The 25,413-nt window shown below is 40.9% G+C and overlaps 1 protein-coding gene across 3 annotated transcripts in view; it reads left to right on the plus strand.

Moving 5' to 3' along the window:
- The window catches only part of TMTC1 (transmembrane O-mannosyltransferase targeting cadherins 1), a 312,150-nt gene that overhangs the window by 188,252 nt on the left and 98,485 nt on the right, over window positions 1-25,413 (plus strand). For all 3 annotated transcript variants that reach the window (XM_070789893.1, XM_070789894.1, XM_019961394.2), the window contains one exon: window positions 14,039-14,160. In XM_070789893.1, coding sequence (XP_070645994.1) covers window positions 14,039-14,160 — 122 coding nt within the window. The remainder of the gene's footprint in view (window positions 1-14,038; window positions 14,161-25,413) is intronic.

Here is a 25,413-nt window from a genome sequence, read left to right on the forward strand (position 1 = left end):
AGCCAGAGGTGCCTGCTGGCCATTCTTGGTGCCTCCTCCCAGCTCCTCCTTTCTTCTGAGTCCACCCAGATAGCTTTAGTCTCAACACATATGAACATATAGCTATTAGAGCAACACTACTCTTTTGATTTTCCAAATCTACCCTCCTGAGCAAATATCTGGTATACATATGAATCTCACAGGTGTTACAAGAGTAAATGGTTATTAGATAAAGAGAAATACCGCAGGATACCACTTTATATGGAATCTAAAAATTCAACAAACTAGTGTTTACCAATGAGGAGAAGGAGAAGGCAGGGGCAACATTGGGATAGGGAGTTAGAAGGTACAAACTATTATGTATAAAATAAGCTACAAGGCTATCTTGTACAACACAGGGAATATAGTCAATATTTTGTAACTATAAATGGAGTATAAACTGTAAAAATTATGAATCACTATATTACACACCTGTAACTTTTGTAACGGGTTTCCCAGGTGTCTCAGCAGTACGAGCTTGATCCCTGGGTTGGGAATATCCCATAGGGAAAAGAATGGCAACCCACTCCAATATTCTTGACTGGAGAATTCCATGGACAGAGGAGCCCCTTGGGCTACAGTCCATGCGGTCGCAAAGGCATTCACAACTTAGTGACAGCACAAGTTCATTGGCATGAGCTTATATAATATTGACCAACATTTATATTTCAGTTAAAATATTATATAATATTGACCAACAATTATATTTCAGTTAAAAAAATAAATTTTAAAAAATGTAAAGGTTAAAAAATGCAAAAAATAAGTGGTTATGACAGTATTACATTTTTGCAAGATTTATACATAAAATAGTTCATAGATTTGAACTCAAGCCAAACAACACAGCCCCATCAATCAGCAGAAAATTGGATTAAAGATTAACTGAGCATGGTCTTGCTCACCACAGTAAGACCCGGTTTTCCCTGAAGCCAGTCTCTCCCTTCAGGAAGCTTTCACAAGCCTCTTAGCCTCATCCATCAGAGAGCAGGCAGAATGAAAACTGCAGTCACAGAAAACTAACCAAACTGATCACATGGATCACAGCCTTGTCTGACTCAATGAAACTGTGAGCCATGCCTTGCAAGGTAACCCAAGACGGATGGCTCATGGTGGAGAATTCTGACAAGAACTCCACTGGAGTTCCACTGGAGAAGTGGAATGGCAAACCATGTCAGCATTCTTGCCTTGAGAACCCCATGAACATTATGAAAAGGCAAAAAGATATGACACGGAAAGATGAACTCCCCATGTTGCTAGGTGCCCATTATGCTACTGGAGAAGAGTGGAGAAATAGCTTCAGAAGGAAATGAAGAGACGGAGCCAAAGCGAAAATGATGCCCAGTTGTGGATTTGTCTGGTGGTGAAGGTAAAGTCCAATACTGTAAAGAACAATATTGCATAGGAACCTGGAATGTTAAGTCCATGAATCAAGGTAAATTGGAAGTAGTCAAACAGGAGATTGCAAGAGTGAACATTGACATTTTAGGAATCGGTGAACTAACATGGACCAGAATGGGTGAATTTAATTCAGATGACCATTATAGATATAATAGTAGATCTACTGTGGGCAAGAAACCCTTAGAAGAAATGGGGTAGTCCTCATAGTCAAGAAAAGATTCTGAAATGCAGTACTTGGGTGCAATCTCAGAAAACAACAGAATGATCTCAGTTTGTTTCCAAGGCCAACCATTCAATATCACAATAATCCAAGTCTGTGCCCCAACCAGTAATGCTGAAGAAGCTGAAGTTGAATGGTTCTACAAAGACCTACAAGACCTTCTAGAACTAACACCCAAAAGAGATGTACTTTTCATCATAGGGGACTGGAGTAACAGGCGAGTTTGGCCTTGGAGTACAAAATGAAGCAGAGCAAAGGCCAACAGAGTTTTCTCAAGAGAATGCATTGGTCATAGCAAACATCCTCTTCCAACAACACAAGAGATGACTCTACACATGGACATCACCAGATGGTCAATATCGAAACCAGATTGATTATATTCTATGCAGCCGAAGATGGAGAAGCTCTATAAAGTCAACAGAAACAAGACCTGGAGTGGACTGTGGCTCAGTTCATGAACTCCTTATTGCAAAATTCAGACTTCATTTGAAGAATATAGGGAAAACCACTGGGTCTTCCTAGGTGGCACTAGCTGTAAAGAACCCACCTGCCAATGCAGGATACCCAAAAGATGGGGGTTTGATCCCTGGGTTGGAAGATCCCCTGGAGGAGAACACAGCAACCCATTCCAATATGCTTGCCTGGAGAATTCCACGGACTGAGGAGCCTGGTGGGCTACAGTCCACAGGGTAGCAAAAGAATCAGACATCATGAAAGCAACTTAGCCATGCCCACAGGAAAAACCACTAAGCCATTCAAGTATGACCTAAATCAAATCACTTTTGATTATACAGTGGAAATGACAAATAGATTCAAGGAATTAGATCTGATAGACAGAGAGCCTGAAGAACTGTGGACAGAAGTTCATGATATTGTACAGGAGGCAGTGATCAAGATGATCCCCAAGAAGAAAGAATGCAAAAAGGCAAAATGGTTGTCTGAGGAGGCCTTACAAATAACTGAGAAGAGAAGAGAAGCAAAAGGCAAAGGAGAAAAGGAAAGATATACCCATCTGAATGTAGAGTTCCAAAGAACAGCAAGGAGGGACAAGAAAGCCTTCCTAAGTGATCAATGCAAAGAAACAGAGGAAAACAATAGAGTGGAAAAGACTAGAGATCTCTTCAAGAAAATCAGATAACAAGGGAACATTTCATGCAAAGATGAGTACAATAAAGGACAGAAACAGTATGGACCTAACAGAAACAGAAGATATTAAGAAAAGCTGGCAAGAATACACCTTTAGTGTATTTAGAATATAGAAGAACTATTCAAAAAAGATATTCTTAATGACCCAAATAACCACAATGGTGTGATCACTCACCTAGAGCCAGATATCCTGGATTGCCAAGGCAAGTGGGTCTTAGGGAGAATCACTGCAAACAAAGCTAGTGGAGGTGATAGAATTCCAGCTGAACTATTTCAAATCCTAAAAGATAATACTGTGAAAGTGCTGCATTCATAGGCTAACAAATTTGGAAAGCCTACAATGGCCACAGGACTAGAGTAGGTCCGTTTTCATTTCAATCCCAAAGAAGGGCGATGCCAAAGAATGTTCAAATTACCTCACAATTTTATTCATTTCACATGCTAACAAAGTAATACTCAAAATCCTTCAAGCTAAGCTTCAATAATATGTGAACTGAGGACTTCCAGATGTTCAAGCTGGATTTAGAAATGGCAGATAAACCAGAGATCAAATTTCCAACATCCACTGAATCATAGAAAAAGTAAGAAAATTTCAGAAAAACATCTACTTCTGCTTCATCGACTACGCTAAAACCTTTGACTGCATGGATCACAACACTCTTAGAGACATGGGGATACCAATCACCTTACCTGCCTCCTGAAGAACCTGTATGCAGATCAAGAAGCAACAGTTGGAACCGGACATGGAGCAACACACTGGTTCCAAATTGGAAAAGGAGTATGTCAAGGCTGTATATTATCACCCTGCTTATTTAACTGATATACGGAATACATCATGTGAAATGCCATGCAAGATGAAGCACAAGCTGGAATCAAGATTGCCAGGAGAAATATCAAAAACCTCAGATATGCAAATGATACCACCCTAAAGAGCCGCTTGATGAAGGTGAAAGAGGAGAGTGAAAAACCTGGGTTAAAACTCAGCATTCATAAAGCATTTACAGGAATCATGGCATCCAATTCCATCACTTCATGGTAAAAAAATGGGGAAACAATGAAAATAGTGACTGATTTTATTTTCTTGGGCTCCAAAATCACTGTGGACGGTGACTGCAGCTATGAAATTAAAGGACGCTTGCTCTTTGGAAGAAAAGCTATGATAAACCTAGGCAGCATATTAAAAGGCAGAGACATCACTTTGCCGACAAAGGTCTGTAGTCAAAATCATAGTCAAAGTTATGGTTTTTCCAGTAGACATATACAGATGTGAGAGTCAGGCCGTAAAAAAGGCTGATGCTGGGAAAGATTGAAGGCAGGAGGAGAAAGGGATGACAGAGAACAACATGGTTGGATGGCATCACCTATTCAGTGGACATGAGTTTGAGCAAACTCTGGGAGATGGCGAAGGACAGGGAGGGCTGGCATTCTGCAGCCCATGGGGTCACAAATAGCTGGACATGATTGAGTGACTGAACAATGTCAAGTTCATAGATAAACAGGTGAATATTTAAAAAGGAGTTTAGAGCAACAAGCTACAGAGCATGTATAGATTTAACATTTATAAGGTCTTTTTCCACTCAGCTTATTCACTGTTTCTCTCTGGTCACTAGAATATGAATGCACTCTTATTTTCCTTGATAAGAAGGGCAATCTCATTGTAGTATTTGATTTTTTATGTCAGAAATAATCCTTATTCTTTTCTCAAGCCTTCTTAAATATAATTTTGACTTACAATTCAGTAACTAAAGAGCAGTCAAATGAATGGCATCTTCTCCTATTGTGGCTGTGGACACAGATATGTCCAGAGGCAGGTTGTAGGGGAGAGTAGGTGGGCCACCTGAAAGTGTTCATTGAAATGGAATCCTTGACAAGGAATACACATTTCGTGCCACACATCCTGCTTCATCCCTGCAAACTGGAAATTTGTGTCTGTGTTTATGTGGCAATGGGGCTCAGTGATGCCCTTTGTCACAGACCTCAGTGGTGAGATTTCTGGATCAGCCTAGCAATACCTTGGATATTGCCTAGCAATATCCAAATTGCTAGGTCTTGTCTTCTCTGTGTGTTTCTGCTACAAACCTAGGAAGACGAAAAGGGTTGAAATCTCCCCCATGCACACTCCCTTGACCTTGTCTTTGGATCCCAAAGCCCAAGGGATTGTGGGGAAAGAACAGGCTTTGGGCTGAATCAAACCTCAGTTTGAACCTCTTGATTTTCACTAATTGGATCAGTGTAGATGTGTCTTTAAGCCCTCTGAGCTTCAATTTCCTCATCTATATAACTGGGGATAATTACCTATCTTGTAATATTATCACAAAACATCAATGGGACAGGCTAAGTCAAATGTCTGGCATATGGTATTGCTTAAGAGCCTCTTGTTTTTCCTTTACCCTCTACCATTTGCAGCTTACCAGCTGGCTTTTATTTGCCCTTCTGCATGAGCCTTTCCCATAGCACATGTATAATAATCTATATGTTGAACACAATCTGAGATGAGATCTTATCTTGCTCCTACCTTTCATCTCTCTGGTCTTCCTCACAATTTTTTTTTAAAAAAATACACAGCTTTATAGTAAGTACTTTTCCATTTTTGTTCAAAACCACAGAGATGAAGAACGTTCATTCTTTTCTTCTCCCATGTCTCCATGAATTCCTATGGTATTTTCATTTGAATCAGGAAAAAAATTTCTTGAACAATATTTTTCTAACTTACTTAATTCCCTTAACTCCTTACTAGTGCTTGTTTATGAAAATGAATGGTGTTTTCGTGCACTAGACTGGTATTTTCCAATCACGCTTCTTCTAAAGTGCCTTTTAAAAGATATTTGCTTTTATTTGCCTTAGAACAATGGACTCTGTGGGAGAGGGAGAGGGTGGGAAGATTTGGGAGAATGGCATTGAAACATGTGAAATGTCATGTATGAAACGAGATGCCAGTCCAGGTTCAATGCACGATGCTGGATGCTTGGGGCTGGTGCACTGGGACGACCCAGAGGGATGGTTTGGGGAGGGAGGAGGGAGGACGGTTCAGGATGGGGAACACATGAGAAATAAAGGAATATAAAAAAAAAAAAAACACACACACACTTACAGAGAATGTAAGGCACATTTCCAAATAAAGTTTGAATTAGTTTATTCTCACTTGAGTAAAATAATCTGAGTGCTTCAGTCTTCCACCTGATTTGACTCTGAAACAACATAATTGTGTGCTCTTGTGAGATAAGAAGTTTCAATCCCAGGAACTAGTGTTTGCAGGAAGATTCAAACGATTGATTAAAAGCAAATCAAACAAAAACTCTGCCAAAAAAAAAAAAAAAAATGAAATCCTTAACCCAAGACCAGAAATCAGAAGTGTTGGTTTAGGAATGCTCTGATTTTAATCTCCCTCCGACTCCGTTCATCAGTGCGACTGGCAGAGCTCCTCGGTGAAGAAACCTTGGCATGGGACAAGCAGTGTTTAAATTGGCTCAGAGAAGACAGTGTACAAATCTGCTTTTGTCTCCAAGGAGATATAATTTCTTCATTCATTTCCCCTTTTAAAATTTTTTTCCCTGAACATTTATGAGTAAATTTTAGAGCACATGAAAATGAGGAAGTGATATCACCAGCTCGAGCCAAGTGTAGAATGTGTGTTGGCAGCTATGTTATTGAGATCCTGAATCAGAGCTATTTTTTCCCCAGCTTGGTTTATTCTGTTGATTTCAGACCAGTGAAGGAAAAAATTGCAAGTGGTACCTTTCCACACTTATGTGTGAGATGTGAATTGTGTTCATGTCATGGGCAGACTGTCCTTCAGCCTCTTGAGCATGTCACTGTGATCTAACATAGGGTCCCCATTAACTGTAAATTCACCAAGGAGTTTGACAGCTGTAACTGAAGCTCTGAGAATAAGCTTTCAAATTTTTTTCTCTTTGTCTTTAAGATTGTCCCAAGATTCCTCTCAATTCCTCCATTACTGATATGTTGATCAGGTTCTAGATCTTGTTTGAATCATTAAGAAGTGGACTGTTGCATTTGATATAACAATAGCAGTAAAAATTCAAAACTTTCTCTTCTCCCACTATTGAGTGATTGGTCTAAATATCATTTGCCAGATAAAGCTCTCTCAGACTGGCAGTTGTCTTCACTGTTTTTATACAACATTAGAATTTTTCTATAATCTTAATGGCCTCAAAAAATGGTGGTTCACTCAAGGGCTAAAACATGCTGGAAATACAATAGTGCAAGGATGGGACCAAGTCAGGAGTGATCTGGAGCTGGCTTCAGTTGTCTCATGAAAGCCAGAGTTCTGACTACTTTTCTGCATCCACAGCTCTGCTACCATCTCTGTGCTCTTTAGTCAGAGCCCTGGCACAGCCAATGGAGTGATCAAAGGGTTTATGAAAAGACCTTTGCAGACCTTTGCAGTGCCTTGGGCAAAATGGAGCTAACATGCCAAGGGACATATACCAGACGGCCTGAAACATCAAAGGAAGGAACTGTCACCAACACTAAGTGAGAGCTCTGACCTTGGAGAGGATCCCTAGACAGGAGCTATGCCTGGAGTTAGGCAAACTGAGCCACTATCAGACAGATGTGGAGGAGTTGTTGTTCAGTCGCTAAGTCGTGTCTGACTCTTTGTGACCCCATGGACAGCAGCATGCCAAGCTTCCCTGTCCTTCACTGTCTCCCAAAGTTTGAAACTTGTGTCCATTGAGTCGGTGATGCCATCCAACCATCTCACCCTCTGTTGCCCACTTTTCCTTGCCCTCAGTCTTCCCCAGCATCAGGGTCCTTTCCAATGAGTCAGTTCTTCGCATCAGGTGACCAAAGTATTGGAGTTTCAGCTTCAGCATCAGGTCTTTTGATGAATAATCAATGTTGATTTCCTTTAGGATTGACTGGTTTGATTTCCTTGCTGTCCAAGGGACTCTCAAGAGACAAAATGTGGTCCCCTGGAAAAGGGAATGGCAAGCCACTTCATCATTCTTGCCTGAGAACCCCATGAACAGTATGAAAAGGTGGAGGAAGGAGGGGCTGTCCAATTCCAAGAAAAATATAGACAAAAGTGAAGATCAAGTAGACAAGAGAGCAGCCCATTGGGAGGAAGGAAGTTCAAGACACATTTGTACAGAGCTCAGACAGAATCCCATTGCCCCAAACAATCAAGCTCTTTCTGTCCTTCCACTTCTGACTTGCCCCTTCCCATGCTGGGCCCGAGTTAGTCTTCTGAGGCCAGCTCTCCATCCATTTCATGCAGTCTGTATTATCATCATTTGAAAGCATCGAAGGACATCTGTAGATTCAAAGCTCATGATATTTTAAATAAGCCTGAGCCTCTGATTTGCTCAAGTGGAGACTCACAGATGCATTTCCTCTGGACAGTAATATAAGGAGTTGAGTTTTCAAAAAGTTATTAAAATATACACAAGCATCACAGGGAGAGCCCAGGTTTCCTCTTGCAGGAAGGAGACCTGGAGTCCTGTGCAGCTGTAAGGAAAATTTTTCACAGAAATAATGCGATGCATTTTTGCTGATTTGTAGTTGCAGTTATTTGTGAAGGACCCAAAAGTTTCAGCATTTGAGTTTATAACAGGGATAATAATACTCATCTCCACAGAACTGTCGTGAAGATTAAAGAGAATTTTTTAAATGGCATAAATGTATTGCCTGCTACTGGGTGGAAATTTGAGAGTCACTTAGCAAGAGAATGAGCACAGCTCACTGCCCAGGGCCCCTAGCTTATTACAGGAGATGAGGATTCAAAACAAGAGATGGGGCAGTAAAGTACAGTCAGATAAAGCAATGGAGATTTCAATTGATTAAATAACTTGTCTTCCTCAATTAAAAAGAATTTTCATAATAATATAATAGTGATTATTGAGTATTTTAATACACTGAAATATTCACAAAATTAAAATTGAATTTCAGTCATGTAAAAGATGTCATTTTCCCTGAGCATGAAAGTCCCACGACCTTTCAAGAGGAACACATGTATACCTGTGGTGGATTCATTTTGATGTTTGGCAAAACTAATACAATTATGTAAAGTTTAAAAATAAAAAAAAAAAAAGAGCAGATAGTAGTTAGTAGCAATGAATGGAGTGAGAAAGGCATGGAAGGGTCTGCATACATCCTGATTAAAAGTACCTGATTAAAAATGCTGTTGGTCAACTCTGGCATACAATCATAAGACAGTTTGGATATTCAAAGACTGAGGACTTCTCAACCCAAATTAGCATTGCAAATACTGTGTTTCAGAGGGTGGCAAAAGTACAAAGTTTCCATAGTAAGAAGTCTCTAAATTGAACCCCAGAGATGTATATGCAGCTTCTGTCACTAATCTTTCTTATTGCAACAGTTTGGTGAATGCCAACTATGTTTGTGCAGGTATCTGGATAAATTTAAGTAGGATGATGACTCCCATCAGGGAAGGCATAGTCTAATGGAGGAAATAGACCCAAGAACAGATGAGAAAAGAAGGCCTCGTATATAGCCCTGCCAGTTGTCAGCTTGGAGATACCTTACTCCCAGGGCTGAAGAGGAAGCTTTATGGTCATCAGCTTCCCTGAAAACTGATAAATTAGATGCAGACAGCTAGAGCCTAGAACTGCCAAATGCATCCTTAGTGAAATATAACTGTGCTCTTTGTAGAACTGTGAGAACATGCTGAATGCACTGTTTTATTTATCTGTAACCTGTTTAGAGCTGAAAGAAAATATGATAATAGGAATGATGGTGATAATTACTATAATGAGGCCTGTTCTCTGCTGCTCTGGGAGGGAGCAGACTATGGTGGAGGTTGTCTGGGTTAAGTGAAAGAGAAGTTGTTTTCTCATGACCACTCGTGCACACAGTGCTGGCCACGTGCATGTGCATCTATCTGTGTGTGTGTGTGTGTGCACGCGTGCTTGTGTATGTTTCCTCATCTGCGATTTGTTCTTTGAAAAGGAAACTGAGACTAGGAAGGGGATGGGATAAACCAAAAGCCACTAGGCTAGGCTCAGATTTCGGAGCTGGGACTTCTCTGAGGTAATCTATGTTTCTGAGGAGATCACTGCTTTTCCATTAGTGACTCCCACAGATACATGGCTGTGCAGTGGTGGCCGAGTGATTCTCTGGGCACCCTGACAGGTGTGTTAAGAGAATTTCATCTCTTTGCAGCTCAGGGAAATGCTTTTTCTGTCTCCTCTCGAGCCAGAAGAAAATCAAGCCTAACACCCACCACAGTGAATCTATCACACATTTTTCCTACAGATACAGTAGGTATCGGTAAACTTTCGTTTGTTTAACTGATCAGAGAAGTAAATTAATTTGTTGGAAGTTGCACAGTTAATCAGACAAGTAACGTGTATTTTTATTGGCTATATTACTAGCTGTTTTAATTCTTGTCTTTTCACTCCCTAGTGTATTTGAAATAAATTTCCAGTTGCCTCTTTCCTAGAAATGAATGTACTTCATGTACTTTGGAAAATGACACACATCTTATTTTTCCCCCACTCATATTTTGTTTGCATTTCATCTGAACCTATTAGGTTGAGATAAGCCATAAATTATTTAGCCAACTCTGTCACATCTGTGATCCACAAGATACAAAATTGGATTCCCTTCCAGTCTTTCTCATTCTAGGAAGTTCAGCCACATCCATGACATATTTTTCCCTAATTTTACAACATTCTGATTGCCTGATCAACTTGCAGTTTATGTCAATATTTAGTATATTCTTGAATATGTTCTACCTCTCTTGACTGAATGGGGAGGAGAGAAGATTATCATCAGTTTGATTTGAGAATCAAGAACTTTTTTCATAAGTATTATTTCTCTTGAGATAAACAATGGAACTTCATTGAGTTTGGGCACTGTGCCACTGTCTTAAGTTGAATGTTTTGAAAATAAAGAAAACACCACATAAGACAGCCCTTCTGGTAGCACATTCTGTGGAGTGGTGGCCTCTGAACTCATAACTCCAATGACATTGACTTTAACTGATCAATAAATCTTTGTGCTGATCCAACCAACCCCACTGAGCCGTGAACTGCACTTACATCATTTTATAGTTGAGGCAAGGAAGGGCTAATTACCTGCCTGCTCAAGGTGACTAATGATGGCAGGGCCCCAACTTAGATCTGGACATCAGCTTTGGGACACTGACTTGCTTTCCCTTCTATGTGTGTGGGACCCTTAACTTGTTCCCTGTTGCCTGTAGGTAAAAATCAGCTCCACTCAGGGAATACCAAACCCTTATAATTCGTTACCTGCTAACATGCACAGGGTTATTCCCTGCTTTGTACTTTCTGTATCTTCTGCCTGGAATGCACCTCACTGTGACCACTTCCCTTCTCTCCTAACACCACCACATTTACCTTGTGAGCATTCACTCCTCAGTCTTCAACCCCAGATTGTCCCCTCCACCAGGAAGCCCTCTCCATCCTCTCCCTGTCTCACACCCAGTTTCCTCTCTCACCTGGAACATTTATTCATTTATTGATTTATTCAACAAATGTTTCTAAACACTCATTAAGTGCCAGGCACTGAGCTGAGCAGAAACCACACACCTCTGAATACAGCTCACCAGCTCCTGTCCTCATAGAGCTTAGAGTCTGGTGAAGACAATAGAAAAATATGGTGAGCACACAGAAAAATATATAATTACAACTGGGATGAGAGTGAGGAAGGAAAGAAAGTTGGTGCCTGGAGCCTGCAGTCCCCAACTCAGCATCACCACTGCCTGCAGCAGTGGCACTCAGACTACCCACTGCAGGGGCTCCTGAACTGAGGGAAGAGATGGCCAAGGGGGCCTCTGCATGCCCGGGATGCCCGCCTCCTCTCCATCTAGTGGCTCCCAGAGCCTCGGGCTTCTGCTGAGTAAAGGACATAAGCATGTGCCACCACAGTGAGGAAGGCCTTTGGTCAGGCAGCAAGGGGTGATACTGGGGATGTGAAGGCAATGTCTTTTTCAGAGCTATGAGGGATGCTCACCAATAACTGCAATGAGCTGAGGAGGCATCTCATAGGGTAAAACACAATCCAGGGACATGGATATATCATGACCTGGTCAGGATTCCATCAGTCCCTCCCCTTGTCTTCATTCTTAGGATTAATTAATAGGGGATTTTACATTCTCTTTACAAATCTCTTTAGGAAGACACACTAATACTTTTGTAGAAGTATTTCAGTTTTTGAATAGTCCAAAAACAGAAAAGAGAGAGAGAGAACATCACTAATAGACTCAGAGGTCATAAGGAACACTTGGGCAAGACACTCATTCTCTGGGGTTTATTTTCAACTTTGTCAAGAAACACTTGCCTTTGTCAACATAAAATAATAGTCACAACCTAAAAGTTGAGAGTTATGTTTTAATTGGTGGGAAATTTTAGGACTTTAAGCACAGGAGACAGTGTCTTATGTAACCCTGAGAGAATTGCTCTGTTGAAGCAGGGGGAGTGGGTGGGGGTAGTGGGGGAGCGGAAAGGGAAGTGAGGGGAAGTTGGTTATACAGAGGTTTGCAATAAAGGACAAGTAGTCTGAACATCAAAAGTATTTTATGAATTAAAGAAAACCAGATAGCCCAAGTTAAGGAATTTAGCGCTTTTCTATCCAAGGGAAGAGTCTGGGCTCATTGAAATCATTCCTTTCATATGCATCTCAGCTATCTGAGTCCAGTATTCTGTGTTTTTCACATCCTGAGTTCCTCAGTGCTCACTGTAGGGAGTGGCTGCAGCCTCATGGCTGCCAGATTGCACAGGTATTTTCTTCCTTCCTGAGTGACCTTAGGGTCAGGGATTCACATTTGGAGGGCCAGAATCACTGATATCAATATGAAGGAAATATTCCGTTTCTCACCTTCATATTATAGGATTCTTAGCGTGTTTATTCCTTATATAAACTTTAAGTTCTTGCACTGAAATATACTTTGTAAACTGAAAGAATAATATAAATTACAAAGAGAGTTTTCATCTTTTAAATATAATGAACTTGCCACTTCTTACCTGTGTTTTTCCTTTAATTTAAATGCAGCATAGAATATATAACATTGCATCCATTTGAGTTGAAAGCTTGTTATGCAAATTTTTTTTCTTCTTTTTCTTTCATCTTTTAATTCTAAAGAGTATGGTTACTTTAGGTAAATTTTAAAAATGAGGTAATGACTTACAGAACCATTAATTGTTCAAGGGAAATAGTCCAAATCACATTTGCAACTTTATTATTCAATGTATTTTAATAAAGTCCAAGTATCAAATGTCTCAAGATGCTTAAAATCTTTTATTTTGTCTACTTAAAATATTAGTAGTTTGTGTTAGGGAGTCCTATTTATGTTTTTGAAATTTTTTGTTTAGTGTTTTGCAAATATTTAAAGTATTAGGCTATTTAAAAAGTTTATAAGAAAAAGTTTAAAACAGTAATATGGAAAGTTCTATTTGGTTTTCCTCTTCAATTATTTTTAAAAGAAAATACCATCCAATACATCTAGATTTGTTTTAAATGGATTTTCCTTCAAATGTGTCTATTTGGAAATACACACTACCTTTTACAGTGCCCATTACAACATATTATTTGGTAATAAATAAAAAACTTTTGTTAGTTGTGACAAAAATATTTACAAATTTTTATATACAATATAAGAGAAAGGTATTCTATCAGTTTAATGAATTATTGTAATGAATTTTTACTCCAAAAAATTTCATGGAATCAAGCAAGTAAATGCTTACTGTCTTACTTTGAAAGATGCTAAAAACACTTCAGCTCAAGTGATATCCCTCTCTGGTGCCCCTTATTTCGCCATTTGCATTTCATTTCCTTCATGCTAAGATTTGCCTCCTCTGGTGGGCTTTGTGTGGGTTTTTTTCTTTGTTTATTCATTTGTTTTTAATGTGTTCTATTTTGAGAGGACAATAATTCTCCATGATGCCTTAGCGAGCTTTATCCTACCCAGCTGCTGTGCTCCCTGGAATGAGTTGCCTGGGGGCACAAGGACTCTGAAAGAAAGCAGACCAAGTAGTGTTACTGTAGAGCCAGCCCAGAACAAGGAGTAATGGTCACTGATTATGTTATGCAAATAGCAGATGTTCTGGGTGGCAAATATGTGTCAGGCAAACATGCGAATATTTCCATGAGCCAGAGGTTTTAGCCTGAAGGCTTTCTCTGATGAATCAGTACACTGATCAAAAGGTCCACATTGGTCTAGTTTATTCATTCCTTGAATAAGAACTTGATGGTTAAATGCTGACTGAAGTGGAATTAAACCCAGATTAATTTGTCCTCCACTGTTGTGTGTTTCAGAGACTGGAGCACAGGGAAGTTTTGGTGGGCTTGTTGTTCCTGGTTTTCCCGTTCATCCCAGCCAGCAACCTCTTCTTCAGGGTGGGTTTCGTGGTGGCCGAGAGAGTCCTATACATGCCTAGGTAATTACTGTTTCTGGTTTCCTCTTTACGAGACCAACATTGATGGCTCCAGAGAGACTGTTGTTTGCGTGTATCACAGTTAGATCCTTGTGGAGCTCAGTTGTTTATTACTTCAGCTTTAAAAACAGCCACAGAGGAAGCTGGATAATATTGACTGGAGTATATTCAGGATTTTAGCAGCTATCATTTTACCGTAACTTCTTTGTTCAAGTATCTGTGCTTATTAAACATAATGACTTACTTTATAGAAATATTTGTTAATTTGCATAAAATTATTGACTGTGTTAAGTAGCATGATTTTAATTGACTTCTATCTTCTTTTTCTCTCTTTATTTGTTCTTGAATTTAAAAATAGGAACAATCTCAAAGAAACTTGTCCTTGAGAAAAACATTGGTTAAAAGTTATAAAGGGCATTCAGACATGTATGATTACATAATGGCACTTAGCTTTGAATATTTGAACTGTGTGATGCTTGTCTGTTCTCTTATCTTATTGAAATGTCAGCATTCCAAGGCCATGTTTCTTTTCAGAAGCCTGAAAATGTCCCTGAAATGGTTCTGCCATTTATCTATTGTGTGACCTTAAGCAGAACATGATTTTTTTACACTCATTTCTTTTTAAACTTTAGAAAGTTATTTCTTTATTTTTATTTTGGCTGTGCTGGGTCTTCACTGCCACACATGGGCTTTATTGCCACATGGCACGTAGGATCTTAGTTTCCTGCTGCTACTGCTGTTGCCAAGTCGCTTCAGTCGTGTCCAACTCTGTGAGACCCCATAGATAGCAGCCCACCAGGCTCCCCCGTCCCTGGGATTCTCCAGGAAAGAACACTGGAGTGGGTTGCCATTTCTTTCTCCAATGCATGAAAGTGAAAAGTGAAAGTGAAGTCGCTCAGTTGTGTCCAACTCTTAGCGACCCCATGGACTGAAGCCTACCAGGCTCCTCCATCCATGGGATTTTCCAGGCAAGAATACTGGAGTGGGGTGCCATTGCCTTCTCTGGGGAATTAGTTTCCTGACTAAGTATCAAACCTTCATCCCCTGCATTGAAAGATGCATTCTTAACCACTGGACCACCAGGGAAGTCCACAAACTGAATTTTTTTTTAACTTATAGAGCTTTATTTATTTATTTACTTTTGGCCACATCATGCAGCTTGTGAGATCATAGTTCCTTGACCAGAGATTGAACCTGACCCTTATCAGGGAAAGTACTGAGTCCTAATCACTGGGCTGCCAGAAAATTCCCTCTCATTTTTAAAACAGAGATTTTAATAAGCTTTCTAAAATTAAGTGATTTTATGAATTATAAGTAAGAATGAACTTTTCTAAAAGGCAACAAAATAAATACAATAAACCAAAATATTATCAGGAAATTATTCATTCATAGTGAGTTAGAAATTTGTTAACTTTAAATAAAATTAATTTAAGTAATAAGAAGATTTAATTTCATTTATGGATATTGACTGAGAATTTTTAGATGCATATAATTAGAAATGAGTTTCATAACCTTGGACGCTCCTCAAACTAAGTACCTCACAGCTTTCCTAAGGCTTTACAGTCTCTTGTTTTGACTTGGTTAACGAAAAGGTGGCCTTTAATTTTCTTTATGTGTCTACAGCACAGTTTGGGAAGGAGGTTATTCCTTGCTAAGAACTACTTGATAAGACAAAAATACAGCACAATTTCTTTGCATTCTGTGTTGCCTTAAGATAACAAGCTTGTGAGGCTTTGTCAGTACTAAGGAATATGGTGGGCAAAGGCAGGCTTCAGTGTCTGTTCTACGTGTGTTTTTGCTTAGAGCAGCTGAGAGTGGCTTCAGTCTAGTTTTGTCTGCAGTACTCCTGATTCCAAGTAGAATCTGTATTCATTCTTCACTTAACAGATATTCACAGAACACCTGTCCCAGGCATATGCTCTACTAGATTTGAGGCTACAAAAATTAATGAATCTCTGGGGTTTTTTTTTTTTCCACCAAGGATTTTAACTGCTGATTAAAAACAAAATGGCACCTTTCAATCTAAACACTTGATGGGTTGGATATGTTTTAAAATAATATCACAGTCTAATTGTATCAGAACTTTTGTTGAATCTTTATTGTATGTCAGTCACAACACTAAGTGTGTTATATTTATTTTCTCAGTTAATTCATGCTGTATGTGGTGGTTCGAAACATGTTCCTGCAGTCATAGTGCGACATGAGTGTGACATCCCTAGGTCTGTTTCCTCATCTATGTAAAATGAAGATAATGGCACTGAACTCAGTGAGATATTATAAACATTAAGTGAGATGGTCATATAAAAATCTATAAAATGCTTTGCATTGTACATGACTAGTAAATATCAAGTGTTACTATTGTTGATGTCAGCTTTCTGAGGTAGCTGATACCATTATACTCATTTTACAAAAATAATGCCTGGGCTCTAAGTTAAGTAACTTGTCCAAGTGATATAGCTAGTAAATGGCAAAATGGGAGATTATGGATCCTTGTCTACTGACCCGTCTGTCACCTTCCAGCTTACATTGCTTCTCTGATAGTAACCTCAGTATTCTGCTCAGTTGAAAAAGATGAAGAAAATCTGAGCATAGTTAAGTATTCAGCTCAACTCCATTTAGAATCAGCACTTGATACTTTAGGAGTCCTGAGATCTGAATCCTCAGCCATCGAGGTTCTGAGTTCATGGGCAGTGAACTTTTCTAATCCAAATACAAGAGAAAATTTTTTGAGGAAATGAAAGGCTGGAATTTTAAACAAGAGGTTAAATTTAATTCTTCTGGAAGAGAAACTTAGGTAAACATTATGAAAGAAAAAGTGAAAGTTAGTTGCTCAGTCATGTCCAACTCTTTGCAATCCCAAGAACTGTAGCCCACCAGGCTTCTCTGTCCATGGAATTCTGCAGGCAAGAATACTGAAGTGGGTTGCCAATTCCTCCTCCAGCGGCTCTTCCTGACCCAGGGATTGAGCCTCGGTCTCCTGTATTGCAGGCAGATTCTTTACCATTTGAGCCACCGGGGAAGCCCATAATATTGTCATCAACCATGTGTAAGCTATCTTATTTAAAGTCAGGGGTTCTGTCACCCCAGCAGGTGTGTCCTCCACCCATAGAATCATCCAGCTCTGGCCCTCCCTGTGCCGCCACGTCACAGCTAGGCCTTTCTCTGACTCCATTCCTTTTATCCAAAATAGTCAAAGTTGTACCACTGCCCTTTTCCCACTATGAATACGCTGATTGGGATTAAAAGTTTGAAATAGAAAGAAAACATCAATATTACCAAGACCACGTGCCTGCCTCTCAGAACCTATTTGAATTTTGCTGCATTTGGCAAACTTGATGCAAAGTCATCTAAAAATCAGTTTCAGGAAACTGATCTTTATTAAAAGATGGCTGTCCTTTCCTCTCCAAGTTCCTGCATCTGTGCATTGTAGTGCTGATGCCAGTCATCATTTTCTGAGGGTTTGTCTTTACTGCACAGCATCTCCTGTATTCAGATCCATATTACAGATGCCAAGGCCGTGTGACAGGGAGGTGGTCCTGGAGCTGATGAAGGGGGCAGGTGACCAGGCCAGATACACAGCTCTGAACACACACCTGAGAGTTTACTTCTGATTCTGAGAGCCTGGGGTCAGAGGAAGCTGAGGAGTTTTTGAGAGAGACATTGTACCTCTCATGAACCCCAGCCTTCCTTCATGGTCGCTGTTGTAATGAGTACCACAAGGGAGCCATATTAATTATGGCACTGGATTTCCTTTTATCTAAAGTTGTACAACTGAGTCAGAAATCAAAGTTTTTGTGGTAAAACTTCTGTACTATGACTTAAGAGACTTAAATAACTTCATTGGAGCTGGTTACCCATGTTGACAGTTTTCATGAAAAAGGGGACTTTCTCCTAAAAAGATTTTACCCAGCAGAGACCAGCTGCCCCATCGGATGGTGGTAGACAGTTGGGTAAGGAGCTGCTGGAATCTTCTTCAGGGCTGCAAAGAATGTTACAGACACTGCAAGTGTCCCTTGGAAGGCGCCAGAGCACCAGGTGAAGCCAGTGCATTTAATAAACCTGCACGCTGGCTTCCACGATGCTGAAGCATGTGTCCAAGCTTTTTAAACACACAGGAATCCTCTCTGCATGGCTCTCCTCCCATTATTGAGCTCAACAAGAAAGAGCCATTTCCCACTGCATTCATACCCAACTGCTTTGAGGAAAATATGCACCGTCTATTCTGGCCTTCTTGAAGATACAGATCATCATCTTTAATACAGAAAATCATCAATGCAGAAAATCTGTGTTATCTCCAAAACTTTAGCAAACAAAAGGAAGATGAAATTAAAAATTCAATTGATAGGTAAATTTCCTGCTCACCGAATGTTCAAGTTAAGGATCCCATTCCGAGTTTTAAGATCCCATCCATGAACACTACAGAGGTCATGTTCACCCTCACTGAATCCGGGGTGGATCCCTGCAGCCCCAGGGGGCTGGTTTGGCCATTTTACAAGAAAAACCCAGAATGAGTCATATCCACAGTTCTCTTTCATCCTCTGCCTTTCTGCCTAACAATGAACAAGTCACTTAAATCTTTTGGCTTCTGTTCTCCCTCCGTCCTAACCTAGCGAAGACCCAAAATCTCACCTGCCTCTCACTTGCACTTTGAACTCTGTGGATAAAAGGAACAGAAATTGGCTATCTATTTAGCACACTGTTGTATGGCTTTAGGGTCAATGTTTTACCACCAAAAGCAATTGGAATAATCTTTTCTTCTGGTGATAAATGCCAGTTTTATGGATATCTTTTTTGAACAGGCAGGGGAGTTCGGGGCTTAAATCATTCTTTCACGGAAGTTTTGATCTCTTGTTCTTATCTCAAGAGTAGCATATAATTTAATGGCTACTTTTTGTATTTCATAAAAACCACTTTATAATGCTTCAAAGGACTAAAATTTCTTAGAATTGATGAAGCAGACATAGTTGTTGAGAGCTCTCAAATAAAATCATAGGATATGATCAGAGATCCATTCAAATGCCAGATTAAGGATGATTTATTTACTTCAGTGTCAAAGAGCAAATTCCTGAACTATTTTAAGAAAACATCTACGAGGGGAGAAGGAAGAACAGACAGGGGTAAGTGAAGGCAGAAACAAGAATGTAGACAGAACTGATCAAGAAAAACTGGGACCATGGAAGGAGAAGTTAAACAGATAACATGTGTTTGAGGGGAAAAGAGATACTATTTGAGTTGTATAGTTCTTCAGCTAATGGACACATCAGACATGGAAAATGGAAAAAAGGTGACTCATTTCCATTTTCAGTTCTGACAAATACCTTCAAATCATACCTACTAATACTTAAATGGAATTTGTAATCTTACACAGGTTATTTATTTCTCAGGATGCAAAATGAGACATGTTACCTCTAAAGGAACATTAGTCCTGTTATCTGACGCTGGGGACCCCTACTGATAAGCCCTCTATGCGTATGTTCCTTCAGAGTTGCTGGAAGAGAGTGATGATTGAGAGTGAATCAAAATTTTGCCAAATACTCAAATCAACAGAAAAATAATTTGCTATCAATAAAATCTTACGTTAGCACATCCAGTGGAAGGAAGACTGACTTGGGAATCAACACGCTGCCTGGCCATCCTGGGGATTACTTTCCTGTCTGTAAAATCTGAGTGTTGGCCTTGCCTGGTGGTCCGCAAATGTTGCTTATATCTTCCTGCCACGGTTGTCCCTGTCTGTGGCCACACTGGGGATTGAGAGCGCAACCCTCCCTTAATTTCTTCTCCCCAACTCAGCTCCTCCTTCTTGGACATTTTGCAGTTTGGGAAATCTAAAGTCCAGTTATCAGGATGCCACATGGTCTTGAAGGTCCCTTTCAGCTCCAAAGTTCCACTCTTTGTGACTTGGAATAACCTTGGGTAAAGCCTGAATTTTTCCTCTTAAGGTTTGAAACACAAGTTTGTCCTGTACTGGAATGGGACCACTTGTGTCTGCTTAGTTTAAGCATGATGCCCAAGTAGGGAAAGGGAGACATGTCCCCTGAGGGTGAGATGGGAAGAGGAGGAAGTCCACCTGCCATGTGGATAGGCCCTCTGCAGGGTCCAGCAGAGGGCATTGGGAGTTTGTCCAGGCAGCCCTGGTGTGGGGCCTCCTCATGAACTGATGGGGCGTCCTTGCTTAGCAGCAATAAAGAGTACCTGCCAGGAGGAAATAGGACCCTAATCACTGGAGTGGGACAAGAAGGGGCAATGGCAGATGCTCCCATTCAAGCCGTGATAGTGCAGGCAGCTTATCAAGAGAAGTTGCAGCCATGAGAACAGGTCAGATGTGTGCATATCCATATCAAGTCATAAGAAGAGACTCAGGAATTGTGCTGAAGCCTAATATCTAAATCCAGGCTCAAAGCACAGGTCAGATTGCTCACAAGGTGACTGGTACTGGGTCCAACACGTTGAGTCCCTCTGCCGCCCTACACTGGGGTTTCAAAAGTCAATTAACATTGGTCTTCAGAATACCACAGGGTAGGGATGGGAAGATTTGACTCCAGTGTTTGTTTCTCTGCTCTTGCTGTGCCAGCATGGACTATTCCATCAGCCTCTTGAGACATCAACTAAGAAGAGAGATGAGATCTAGAAGCTGGATCTTGTCTTGTGATGGTTACTTTCCAGAGCAGGGCCCAAGTAGGGAGGGTCCTGGGCTGCACCAGACTAGTGGTCAGTCATCAAGTCATCATGAGAGTGAGTGGGCTAGGTGACTGTCATGACCAGAAAGGAAGCAGCAGGACTTTGCAAAGGAACTCAAACAACTGTGTTACAAATCTAGAGACGGTAGATCACATAGAACAGAGCAGCAGTGAGAAGTGAGTGAGCTGAGAGGAGGTCAGTGTGCTCATGGGCTGAGGATCAGCTAGTCAGTTCCGTTGTGTTCAATTAATTGTCCTTGGCTATTGGCACAAAGGGAGGATAAACTTGAACAGTTATTTGCTAGGCTGGAATCACAGCCTTAATATTATAGAACCTTGTTACTTTGTTGGTTATAAAAGATAAATGTTTATTTCTGAGTTTTAAATGGAGAGCAGTAAATGTCTTGGAAACCATGATTTGAAAGTAAAATTTGGATAGTAGAATCTGAATTCAGATGAGACTGAATGGAATAATACATGTGCAAAATGTTGTAAGCTATGCTAGGTAACTGCAAGCCATTATTTCAGTCTGTCCTGTACAAATGAGAAGACTGGGGGAACCAAAGTGGAAGGAAGTCATTACAACGTAGGACAGGCCTCTCCTTCCCCAGTGCTTTTCTTCCTCTTCCTTTGCTCTACAAAACTCTTTGTCTCTTTTCTAATCTCATGTGCTCAAAAGTAAACAACCCTAAAAAGAAAAAAATTAATATTTTGAATCTAAACAAATGGTACAGATGAATCCATTTCCAGGGCAGGAATAGAAACTCAGATGTAGAAAACACACAGGTGGACACAGAGAGAGAAAGGGAAGGTGGGATGAATTGGGAGATTGAGATTCACGTATATACACGACCACGTGTAAGATAGCTGGTGGGGAGCTGCTGTAGAGCACAGGGAGCACTACTCAGTGCTGCTGTAGAGCACAGGGAGCACTACTCAGTGCTCTACAACCTAGATGTGCTGGGGGAGGGGGGTGACAGGAGGGAGGTCCAAGAGGGAGGGGATATAATGCCTATGCATAGCTGATTCACTTCATAGTACAGCAGAAACTAACACAACAGTGGAAAGTAGTTATACTCCATTAGAAACAAAAAAACTGAGCTCACAGACACAGAGAACAGATTGGTGGTTGCCGGAGACAGGGTGTGAGGGGTGGGCAAAATAGGTGAAGGTGGGCAAAAGGCACGAACTTCCAGTTATAAGTTAAAGAAGCCCTGGGCATGTAATGTGTCGTTAATAATACTGTGTTGTATAACTGAAAATTGCTGAGAAAATAGATCTTAAAAGTTCTTATCACAAGAAAAAAATGTGTAAATATGTAAGCTGATGGATGTTAATTAGACTTATTGTGGTGATCATTTTATAATATATAGAAATATCAGATCATGATGCTGTATACCTGACTCTAGTACATCACTCGTATCTCAAATTTTTAAAAAAGTGAGCAACCCTAGCTTAGCAGGCTAGGGTTCTGAAACATAATACTGAAGGAGGTTATGGAATGTGCCTCTGGGAGTGGAAGCGAGAGTAGCGAGTAGGTGTCACACACCCAGCATCCTGCACGGTTTGCCTGGAGGATATAAGTGGGCTTAAGTATGGCTATTTCAACCTCCCCTCCGTTAAGACTCCCTCGTCTTTATTAGTGAATCTCCTTCTTTCCTTGGTGCCTGGATTCTGTGCTGGGAAATACATCTCAAACCAGGGACTTCTTCTATACATTTTAGTTATTTTAAAATATCCTCCCCATTCATTTATAAACCCCAGTTGTCAGAGGTGGGACCACCATTTGTACATCTGTGTTTTCTCATAATACCCAGAAAAATACATGCTTCATTAGAGAGTATTGTGTAAAATTAAACAACATTGGATGCTCAGAGGTAGGGTCTACCTGCCAATGCAGGAGATGGAGATTCCATCCCTTGGTCGAGAAGATCCCATGGAGAAGAAAATGGCAATCACGCTAGTATTCTTGCCTGGGAAATCCTATGGACAGAGGAGCCTGGTGTGTTACAGACCACAGGGTCACAAAGAGTCGGACTTGACTGAGCGACTCAGCATGCATACACTGGCACGTGACACAGCCTATGCAGTCAGGGTGATGTTAGTATGGGGAAGAAACAAGGGTATAGCACCAGCTAGTGAGTTGTCAGAGAAGCACCCCACTCCAGTACTCTTGCCTGGAAAATCCCATGGACGGAGGGGCCTGGTGGGCTGCTGTATATGGAGTCAGACACGACTGAGCTGACTTCACTTTCACTTTTCACTTTCATGCATTGGAGAAGGAAATGGCAACCCACCCCAGTGTTCTTGCCTAGAGAATCTCAGGGACGGGGGAGCCTGGTGGGCTGCCGTCTATGGGGTCGCACAGAGTCGGACACGACTGAAGCAATTTAGCAGCAGCAGCAGTAAGTTGTCTGTCCATTATGCTTTTGCTTCAAAAGTGAAGATGCTCGACTCTAGAATTTGGTAGTTTGTGGAAGAATTAGTGGCAGAATTCAGGTCCTAATGCTGAGTATGCTGTAGGAGGGTTGAGAAGGATGTCTTAGATGTAGATTCATTTACTTTCGAGGTGTTTGGCTTTGACCAAAAGGCCTTTCAGCTCAGATGGAAAATTTGGATGTGGCCACTTGAACCAGCTGAGACGGAAATAAGCCAGGTGAAGGCACCTGCAAAGGGAAACACGACACCTCGAGTATGGACAGTTCCCCTGGTGACTGTCATCTTTGGGTTCCACTTTGAACTGATGCATTTTTAAGTTCACTTTTGTTTCCATGTTAGCTTTGATGTCAAAACTTGGCCTCTCTTCACTGATGCTGAACAGAAACACAGAGACAGTGTTTTGGGTGAAGTAGAAAAGAGCAGCTTTTATTGCTTTGCCAGGCAAAGGGGACGACAGTAGGCTAATGCCCTCGAGGCTGTGTGAACCACCCTGGAAGGGGTAGTGAAGAGTTTAACAGTGTTTAAGGAGCAGAGCGTGATCAGCTCCTGGACAGTTCTTGAATTGGCTTTCATTCAAGCATCATCAGTCTTCTGGTTTCAACCAGTGTAGGGTCTGTGTTCTGGTGGTCAGCAGTTTTCATCTGGACGGGGTCTGCTTCCAGTAAAAACAAGAATGTGTTTCAGACCTTTATCTATATATTTTAGGGAACTGGGAGTTGGGTGATTCTGCTGTGTGGCAGAATCATAGTCTAAATTTTTTCCAGTTCCCTAGCCCAAGACCTCTTTTTTGTTTCTATATCTTCCTATTTCCCAGTCATTAACTTGAGTCAACATTTTACTTCAAAAGACAAGGACACAGGGGCTTGTACACAGTTTTAGTTTCTGATGCCTTCAACCACAGTGTTCAATCATACTTATGAAGCAGCTCCTGTTATCTGCCCAGTACTTAGCCTGAAAAAAGGAATAAAACAATCAGATCAGATCAGATCAGTTTCTCAGTCATGTCCGACTCTTTGCGACCCCATGAATCGCAGCACGCCAGGCCTCCCTGTCCATCACCAACTCCCGGAGTTCACCCAGACTCACGTCCATCCAGTCAGTGATGCCATCCAGCCATCCCATCCTCTGTCGTCCCCTTCTCCTCCTGCCCCCAATCCCTCCCAGCATCAGAGTCTTTTCCAATGATTCAACTCTTCGCATGAGGTGGCCAAAGTACTGGAGTTTCAGCTTTAGCATCATTCCCTCCAAAGAAATCCCAGGGCTGATCTCCTTCAGAATGGACTGGTTGGATCTCCTTGCAGTCCAAGGAACTCTCAAGAGTCTTCTCCAACACCACAGTTAAAAGCATCCATTCTTTAGCGCTCAGCCTTCTTCACAGTCCAACTCTCACATCCATACATGACCACAGGAAAAACCATAGCCTTGACTAGACGAACCTTTGTTGGCAAAGTAATGTCTCTGCTTTTGAATATGCTATCTAGGTTGGTCATAACTTTCCTTCCAAGGAGTAAGCGTCTTTTAATTTCATGGCTGCAATCACCATCTGCAGTGATTTTGGAGCCCCCCAAAATAAAGTCTGACACTGTTTCCACTGTTTCCCCATCTATTTCCCATGAAGTGGTGGGACCGGATGCCATGATCTTCGTTTTCTGAATGTTGAGCTTTAAGCCAACTTTTTCACTCTCCACTTTCACTTTCATCAAGAGGCTTTTGAGTTCCTCTTCCCTTTCTGCCATAAGGGTGGTGTCATCTGCATATCTGAGGTTATTGATATTTCTCCCGGCAATCTTGATTCCAGTTTGTGTTTCTTCCAGTCCAGCATTTCTCATGATGTACTCTGCGTATGAGTTAAATAAACAGGGTGACAATATACAGCCTTGACGAACTCCTTTTCCTATTTGGAACCAGTCTGTTGTTCCATGTCCAGTTCTAACTGTTGCTTCCTGACCTGCATACAAATTTCTCAAGAGGCAGATCAGGTGTTCTGGTATTCCCATTTCTTTCAGAATTTTCCATGGTTTATTGTGATCCACACAGTCAAAGGCTTTGGCATAGTCAATAAAGCAGAAATAGATGCTTTTCTGGAACTCTCTTGCTTTTTCCATGATCCAGCGGATGTTGGCAATTTGATCTCTGGTTC

Source organism: Bos indicus, chromosome 5 (assembly GCF_029378745.1).
Source record: "Bos indicus isolate NIAB-ARS_2022 breed Sahiwal x Tharparkar chromosome 5, NIAB-ARS_B.indTharparkar_mat_pri_1.0, whole genome shotgun sequence".
Lineage (NCBI taxonomy): Eukaryota > Metazoa > Chordata > Mammalia > Artiodactyla > Bovidae > Bos > Bos indicus.